Below are 9,326 nucleotides of genomic sequence, written 5' to 3'. Positions count from 1 at the left end.
AGATGATTTTAAGGTTATTGTCATAAAGATCTTATTAGATTAACAATAATTAATTTAAAATGTATGTTTAACTACTTATGTCTTTGACAATTGCTCATAAAAAAGCTGTTAAATAAATTACATGAGGAGCAGCATAAGTTTCTTGGTCCCCCAAGAAAATCCTTTCCCAAAGTCTGTGATTTAGGCAGGAGACCAATGCATCAGAAGGTTGAAGAAGGTGACCTCTTGATGAAAAGGGAGTAATTCTCCTTATCACTGGGAAGAAAAACTTGTGTCTATTCCATTAATATAGGACAGGTACCTATTGCCATGTCAAAGTCAATGCTGGTACTAGAGGTCTCTGATCTCCTGGAAGATTGTTGGTTTTTGTTTTTTAATTTTTAATATTTTTAATACATAATTTCCTCAATTACATTTCCAATGCTATCCAAAAAGTCCCCCATACCCCCCTCGCACTTCCCTACCCACCCATTCCCATACTTTGGCGCTGGGATTCCCCTGTATTGGGGCATATACAGTTTGCAAATCCAATGGGCCTCTCTTTCCAGTGATGGCCGACTAGGTCATCTTTTGATACATACGCAGCTAGAGACAAGAGCTCCGGGGTACTGATTAGTTCATCATGTTGTTCCCCCTATAGGGTTGCAGATCCCTTTAACTCCTTGGGTACTTTCTCTAGCTTCTCCATTGGGAGCCCTGTGATCCATTCAATAGCTGACTGTGAGCCTCCACTTCTGTGTTTGCTAGGCCCCGGCATAGTCTCACAAGAGACAGCTATATCTGGGTCCTTTCAGCAAAATCTTGCTAGTGTATACAATTGTGTAAGCGTTTGGAAGCTGATTATGGGATGGATCCCTGGATATGGCAGTCTCTAGATGCTCCATCCTTTCATCACAGCACCAAATTTTGACTCTGTAACTCCTTCCATAGGTGTTTTGTTCCCAATTCTAAGAAGGGGCAAAGTGTTTACACTTTGGTCTACATTCTTCTTGAGTTTCATGCGTTTAGCAAATTGTATCTTATATCTTGGGTATTCTAAGTTTCGGGATAATATCCACTTATCAGTGAATACATATTGTGTGAGTTCCTTTGTGATTGTGTTACATCACTCAAGATGATGCCCTCCAGGTCCATCCATTTGGCTAGGAATTTCATAAATTCATTCTTTTTAATAGCGGAGTAGTACTCCATTGTGTAAATGTACCATATTTTCTGTATCCATTCCTCTGTTGAGGGGCATCTGGGTTCTTTCCAGATTCTGGCTATTATAAATAAGGCTGCTATGAACATAGTGGAGCATGTGTCGTACTTACCGGTTGGGACATCTTCTGGATATATGCCCAGGAGGGGTATTGCTGGATCCTCAAGTAGTACTATGTCCAATTTTCAGAGGAACCGCCAGACTGATTTCCAGAGTGGTTGTACAAGCTTGCAATCCCACCAAAAATGGAGGAGTGTTCCTCTTTCTCCACATCCTCGCCAGCATCTGCTGTCACCTGAATTTTGGATCTTAGCCATTCTGACTGGTGTGAGGTGGAATCTCAGGGTTGTTTTGATTTGATTTCCCTGATGATTAATGATGTTGAACATTTTTTCAGGTGCTTCTCTGCCATTCGGTATTCCTCAGGTGAGAATTCTTTGTTCAGTTCTGAGCCCCATTTTTAATGGGGTTATTTGATTTTCTAGAGTCCACCTTCTTGAGTTCTTTATATATATTGGATATTAGTCCCTTATCTGATTTAGGATAGGTAAAGATCCTTTCCCAATCTGTTGGTGGTTTTTTTGTCTTATTGATGGTGTCTTTTGCCTTGCAGAAGCTTTGCAGTTTCATGAGGTCCCACTTGTCAATTCTCGATCTTACAGCACAAGCCATTGCTATTCTATTCAAGAATTTTTCCCCTGTGTCCATATCTTCAAGACTTTTCTCCACTTTCTCCTCTATAAGCTTCAGTGTCTCTGGTTTTATGTGAAGTTCCTTGATCCACTTAGATTTGACCTTAGTACAAGGAGATAGGAAAGGATCAATTTGCATTCTTCTACATGATAACAACCAGTTGTGCCAGCACCATTTGTTGAAAATGCTGTCTTTCTTCCACTGGATGTTTTTAGCTCCCTTGTCGAAGATCAAGTGACCATAGGTGTGTGGCTTCATTTCTGGGTCTTCAATTCTATTCCATTGGTCTACTTGTCTGTCACTATACCAGTACCATGCAGTTTTTATCACAATTGCTCTGTAGTAAAGCTTTAGGTCTGGCATGGTGATACCACCAGAGGTTCTTTTATCCTTGAGAAGAGTTATTGTTATCCTAGGTTTTTTGTTATTCCAGATCAATTTGCAGATTGCACTTTCTAATTCGTTGAAGAATTGAGTTGGAATTTTGATGGGGATTGCATTGAATCTATAGATTGCTTTTGGCAAGATAGCCACTTTTACAATGTTGATCCTGCCAATCCATGAGCATGGGAGACCTTTCCATCTTCTGAGATCTTCTATAATTTCTTTCTTTAGAGACTTGAAGATTTTATTATACAGATCTTTCACTTCCTTAGTTAGAGTCACGCCAAGATATTTTATATTATGTGACTATTGAGAAGGGTGTTGTTTCCCTAATTTCTTTCTCAGCCTGTTTATTCTTTGTGTAGAGTAAGGCCATTGATTTGTTTGAGATAATTTTATATCCACCTACTTCACCGAAGCTGTTTATCAGGTTTAGGAGTTCTCTGGTGGAATTTTCAGGGTCACTTATATATACTATCATATCATCTGCAAAAAAGTGATATTTTGACTTCATCTTTTCCAATTTGTATCCCTCTGATCTCCTTTTGTTGTCGAATTGCTCTGGCTAGGACTTCAAGTACAATGTTGAATAGGTATGGAGAAAATGGGCAGCCTTGTCTAGTCCCTGATTTTAGAGGGATTGCTTCAAGCTTCTCACCATTTACTTTGATGTTGGCTACTGGTTTGCTGTAGATTGATTTTAGGTATTGCCATGAATTCCTGATCTTTCCAAGACTTTTATCATGAATGGGTGTTGGATCTTGTCGAATGCTTTTTCCGCATCTAAAGAGATTATCATGTGGTTTTTGTCTTTGAGTTTGTTTATATACTGGATTATGTTGATGGATTTCCGTATATTGACCCATCCTTGCATCCCTGGGATGAAACCTACTTGGTCAGGATGGATGATTGTTTTGATGTGTTCTTGGATTCGGTTAGCAACAACTTTATTGAGGATTTTTGCATCGATATTCATAAGGGAAATTGGTCTGAAGTTCTCTATCTTTGTTGGGTCTTTTTGTGGTTTAGGTATCAGAGTAATTGTGGCTTCATAGAATGAGTTGGGTAGAGTACCTTCCGTTTCTATTTTGTGGAGTAGTTTGTGAAGAACTGGAATTAGGTCTTCTTTGAAGGTCTGATAGAACTCTGCACTAAACCCATCTGGTCCTGGGCTTTTTTTTGGTTGGGAAACTATTAATGACTGCTTCTATTTATTTGGGGGATATATGGCTGTTTAGATCATTAACCTGATCTTGCTTCAACTTTGGTACCTGGTATCTGTCTACAAACTTCTCCATTTCATCCAGGTTCTGCACTTTTGTTGAGTATAGCCTTTTGTAGAAGGATCTGATGGTGTTTTGGATTTCTTCAGGATCTGTTGTTATGTCTGCTTTTCATTTCTGATTTTGTTAATTAGAATGCTTTCCCTGTGCCCTCTAGTGAGTCTGGCTAAGGGTTTATCTATCTTGTTGATTTTCTCAGAGAACCAGCTCCTTGATTGGTTGATTCTTTGAATAGTTCTTCTTGTTTCCACTTGGTTGATTTCACCCCTGAGTTTGATTATTTCCTGCCGTCTACTCCTCTTGGGTGATTTTGCTTCCTTTTGTTCTAGTGCTTTTAGGTGTGTTGTCAAGCTGGCTAATGTGTGCTATCTCTAGTTTCTTTTTGGAGTAACTCAGAGCTATGAGTTGTCCTCTTACAAATGCTTTCTTTGCGTCCCATAAGTTTGGGTATGTTGTGGCTTCATTTTCATTGAACTCTAAAAAGTCCTTAATTTCTTTCTTTATTACTTCCTTGACCAAGGTATCATTGAGAAGAGTGTGGTTCAGTTTCCACGTGAATGTTGGCTTTCTATTATTTATTTTGTTATTGAAGATCAGCCTTAGTCCATGGTGATCTGATAGGATCCATGGGACAATTTCAATATTTTGGTATCTGTTTAGGCCTGTTTTGTGACCAATTATGTGGTCAATTTTGGAAAAGGTACCATGAGGTGCTGAGAAGAAGGTATATCCTTTTGTTTTAGGATAGAATGATCTGTAGATATCTGCCAGATCCATTTGATTCATAACTTCTGTTAGTTTCACTGTGTCCCTGTTTAGTTTCTGTTTCCATGATCTGTCCATTGGTGAAAGTGGTGTGTTGAAGTCTCCCACTATTTGTGCTTTGAGCTTTACTAAAGTTTCTTTAATGAATGTGGCTGCCTTTGTATTTGGAGCATAGATATTCTGAATTGATAGTTCCTCTTGGGGGATTTTATCCTTGATGAGTATGAAGTGCCCCTCCCTGTCTTTTTTGATGACTTTGGGTTGCAAGTCAATCTTATCAGATATTAGAATGGCTACTCCAGCTTGTTTCTTCATACCATTTGCTTGGAAAATTTTTTCTAGCCTTTCATTCTGAGGTAGTGTCTATCTTTTTCTCTGAGATGGGTTGCCTGTAAACAGCAAAATGTTGGGTCTTTTTTGTGTAGCCAGTTTGTTAGTCTATGTCTTTTTATTGGGGAGTTGAGTACATTGATATTAAGAGACATTAAGGAAAAGTAATTGTTCCTTCCTGTTATTTTTGTTGTTAAAGTTGGCATTCTGTTCTTGTGGCTGTCTTCTTTTAGGTTTTTTGAGGAATTACCTTCTTGTTTTTTCTAGGGTGTGGTTCCCGTCCTTGTATTGGTTTTTTTCTGTTATTATCCTTTGAAGGGCTGGATTCATGGAAAGATAATGTGTGAATTTGGTTTTGTCGTGGAATACTTTGGTTTCTCCACCTATGTTAATTGAGAGTTTGGCTGGGAATAGTAGCCTGGCCTGGAATTTGTGTTCTTTTAGTGTCTGTTTAACAACTGTCCAGGTTCTTCTGGCTTTCATAGTCTCTGGTGAAAAATCTGGTGTAATTCTGATAGGCTTGCCTTTATATGTTACTTGGCCTTTTTCTCTTACTGCTTTTAGTATTCTATCTTTATTTAGAGCATTTGTTGTTCTGATTATTATGTGTCGGGAGGTATTTCTTTTTTGGTCCAGTCTATTTGGAGTTCTGTAGGCTTCTTGTATATTCATGAGCATCTCTTTCTTTAGATTTGGGAAGTTTTCTTCTATAATTTTGTTGAAGATGTTTGCTGGTCCTTTGAGTTGAAAATCTTCATTCTCATCCACTCCTATTATCCATAGGTTTGGTCTTCTCATTGTGTCCTGGATTTCGTGGATTTTTTGAGTTATGATCTTTTTGCATTTTCCATTTTCTTTGATTGTTGTGCCGATGTTCTCTATGGAATCTTCTGCACCTGAGATTCTCTCTTCCATCTCTTGTATTCTGTTGCTGATGCTCACATCTATGGTCCCAGATTTCTTTCCTAGGGTTTCTATCTCCAGCGTTGCCTCACTTTGGGTTTCCTTTATTGTGTCTACTTCCCTTTTTAGGTCTTGGATGGTTTTATTCAATTCCATCACCTGTTTGGTTATGTTTTCCTGCAATTCTTTCAGGGATTTTTGTGCTTACTCTTTTATGTCTTCTACTTGTTTAGCAGTGTTCTCCTGTATTTCTTTAATTGAGTTATTAAAGTCCTTCTTGATGTCCTCTACCATCATCATGAGATATGCTTTTAAATCCAGGTCTAGCTTTTTTTTGGGTGTGTTGGGGTGCCCTGGACTGGGCGAAGTGGGAGTGCTTGGTTCTGATAATGGTGAGTGGTATTTGTTTCTGTTAGTAAGATTCTTATGTTTACCATTCACCATATGGTAATCTCTGGGGTTAGTTGTTATAGTTGTCTCTGTTTAGAGATTGTTCTTCTGGTGATTCTGATTAACGTCTATCAGCAGACCTGGGAGACAGGCTCTCTCCTCTGAGTTTCAGTGGTTAGAGCACTCTCTGCTGGCAAGCTCTCCTCTTACAGGGAAGGTGCACAGATATCTGGTGTTTGGACCTCCTCCTGGCCGAAGAAGAAGGCCCAAAACAGGACCTTTCCCAGATGCTGTGTTGCTTTGGCAGATCACAGAAGCTGTCAGCTTCTGTGGTGCACACTCTCACCTGTGCAGACTAAGTTCCTAAATTTGGCGGAGTCCCAGAACCAAGATGATTCTCCCTGCTCCTGAAGCAGAGGGCTTCCGTGAAGGGCGGACCACTGTCCTCTGGCTGGGAGGGTGCTGGATGTCTGCGGTCCGAAAAGGGTGCTGCCTCAGTGGCTCTGTGGCTCCTGCCTGTCCCAGAAGCTGTCTGGCTCTGTGGTGCATACTCTCACCTGTGCAGACTAAGTTCCTAAATTCGGTGGAGTCCCTGCTCCTGAGGCAGAGGGCTCCCATGCCGGGCGGTCCCTATCCTCTTCTTTTAAGACATTCATTAATTTTCAATTTTGTTCCATCACATGATTCTAAACAGATTAACTTTCCTCCAGACTCTATTATAAATGGATGAAAAGTATATTCAACACAACAAGACAGATATGTCACAGCAAAGACATGGTCTTGATATCAGTTTATTTGAGATTGCTTTCCTGGTACGAAAATATAAAATACCCTTACAAATAAAAGGTTCTCAAGAGGCAAGAGTCTTCAGTCTGGTCCATGGCTGGAGCACAGGAAGGCCTTCTGACAGGAGGTTAGAAGCAGCTAGTTAGAAGAAAGCCTATATCATCATCCAAGCATAGCAGGCCTTGATGAACAGAGACTGAAGGTCAGAAGCTTAGGACATTGTGTATGTGACTACTATCCACAGCTTTTCCTATGGGGGCTGTGTGGGCAGTAGCTTCCAAAGGAGCCAGAGGTTCAGGAGACATGAGGGAATGCCTTCTGTCTCATACCCTAACTTAAAAGATAAAGGGATTTTTTTTAATAGTAATTAAGTCTTATAGTCTATAATGTAAGGAAGTCAGGGCAACAGGAACTTGAAATAAGTTTATCACATTATCTTCACACTCAAAAACAGAAATCATTGTAAACAATGTATTCAGAGCCAGATACCATTTTGAAATCCTCTGCCTAAGGATTGGCCCCAGACACAATAGGGACATTTTCCCACCTCAACTGATGTAATAACTATAGAGTTGTTTTGTGTCTTGTGCTGTTGTGCCACCTTAGTGATAGCTCCTGTTCCAGACTCAGTTAAAAAATCCCAAAGTAAGAGTTATTTTTATCATTTTTTATTTTTCCTCCAAATCAGAGGATACTGAAATATTTCTTCTAGAATTCTAGATTAAAAGTCAAAGATCTTATGCAAAGTAGGATGAGACCAAAAGTGAAAATAGGGTGGCACTGGAACATTTCCATGACATTATGCCTCTCAGGTCCTATGGCTCAGAGTCTTAAGTTTGTGAAGACAAGTTTCTAACTTTGTCACTGTTCAGGGCTGAATCTTCCCTCAGGGCCCTCTCCAGACTAGCTGACAGGGAGTAGATCAGTCTCTTTCTGAATTGCTGACCTAGGAAAACATAGAGTATTGGGTTGAGGCAACTATTGAAGGAGGCAAGAGTGCTTACTGGGTCCACCCACATGTGAATATTATTCAGTGTCTCCTCGTTCCCAATATTTCCTAAAAGAAAAATCAATTGAAAAGGGAACCAACAGACAAAGAAAGAAAATGCTACAGCAGTGAGGACACGTAAAGGACGACTGGAATGCACAAAGCCTCTTCTGCCTATCTTGGAAGCCATGAGTCCATAACAGATGACAATGAAGATCATAGGTATGCTGAAGCCAATAATGAAACCGAAGGTTACAGAAATTAAACTCACAGTCGTGGACACTTTTACCTGCTCCTCAGGGGTTGCAGCCCAGGATTCAAAATTGCATATACAGTGTACTTTCCCACTTTCATCTTTCACTGTAGTCAAGAAGAAAAAATGTGGAAATATAAGCATCAGAACAAGTATCCAAGCTCCAAAAATCACTTTCCTTGCCAGATTCACAGTTCGATGATTCTGAGCCCATACTGGATGCAGAACACAAATACAGCGATCCATGGCAATGAAAGTAATCAGGAAGATACTTAGAAAAAGGTTTATGTTTATAATCATGTGAACAAATTTGCAAAGGAACCAACCAAAAATCCATTCTCCATTCATGACAATTGAGATGATCTGAAATGGTAGACTTGCCATGTAAGAGAAGTCAGACAATGCCAGGTTCAGATAACAGATTGTTGTCACAGTGTATGCCATCCGGAACCCAGCCACATAAATCACAAGCCCATTACCTAGCACACCAAGGAGAAAGGTTATAGAGAGGACCACAACTAAGAATGTACATATAACTCTGGAGGTGGTAGAATCATAAAACACCACTTCTGTTCCATTCTGAGGTATGGAGAAGTTGGCTTCCATTTTGTCAGCACCTGCAACATTTCAACAATGACTGTTTCTCAGATCTGTCTCCATCTTATAGTCTTTTTATTCAAATCCCCACACATCACCTTTTATAACAGAGTACCTATTCTGAGGGTAATCTAGGAAAATGATTGTCTGTTGAATGTCTGTTATGTAAAGATTAGTTCTATACATTACCAAGAAGCATTATTGATACTCAGAATAATTATGAAATGAGTCATAATCTCCCATGACCTTTCACGGATATTGAACTGAGCATAGGCAGGGGGACTGAAGTGTTTACTATGAAGAAGAGAGAATTCGCGTGTATATATCGAACATCGTTCCTTGCTCTTCATCAGTCTTTAGCTCTCATATGATAGAATTCAGCTAAGTGATACAGAATGATTAGGGTGAGATTTATTTTCCAGCAAAGCATAATAACTAGTTAGAGGAAATAGTGGATTATGTTAAAAAAAAGATTGTAGATGATGTCTTTTTAATTCTAGCTGTAATATTGTTACCATTACTCCAGCAGTTTTCTTTATCTGATGGTTCACCAGTTAAGGCAATTATCCTTCTAGGCACACCTTGTCACAAGAAGACACTGCTCAGTGAAGACCATATTATCTATCTAATTTTGCTCAATCCAATTCTTCTGTCCCTTTCCACATTGTGATTTTGAAAGAGTTTTTTATGATTATGAGGTATATAAAACATTTACTATGGTATGACTTATGTCACCCAAATCATAACACAGCA

The 9,326-nt window shown here is 39.4% G+C and overlaps 1 protein-coding gene across 1 annotated transcript; it reads right to left on the bottom strand.

Annotated features, from left to right (window-relative positions):
• Window positions 1–7,565: 7,565 nt before the first annotated feature.
• LOC110289055 (formyl peptide receptor-related sequence 7) lies at window positions 7,566–8,582 on the bottom strand. The gene has a single exon (XM_021155259.1). The coding sequence runs from the start codon at window positions 8,580–8,582 to the stop codon at window positions 7,566–7,568; it is 1,017 nt and encodes a 338-aa protein (XP_021010918.1).
• Between the last annotated feature and the right edge of the window lie 744 nt (window positions 8,583–9,326).

The sequence above is a fragment of the Mus caroli genome, unplaced genomic scaffold (assembly GCF_978045245.1).
Source record: "Mus caroli unplaced genomic scaffold, Mus_caroli_1 scaffold_18, whole genome shotgun sequence".
NCBI classification, from domain to species: domain Eukaryota; kingdom Metazoa; phylum Chordata; class Mammalia; order Rodentia; family Muridae; genus Mus; species Mus caroli.
The sequence above is the reverse complement of the archived record's forward strand: the minus strand, read 5'-3'. Positions and strand labels throughout refer to the sequence as shown.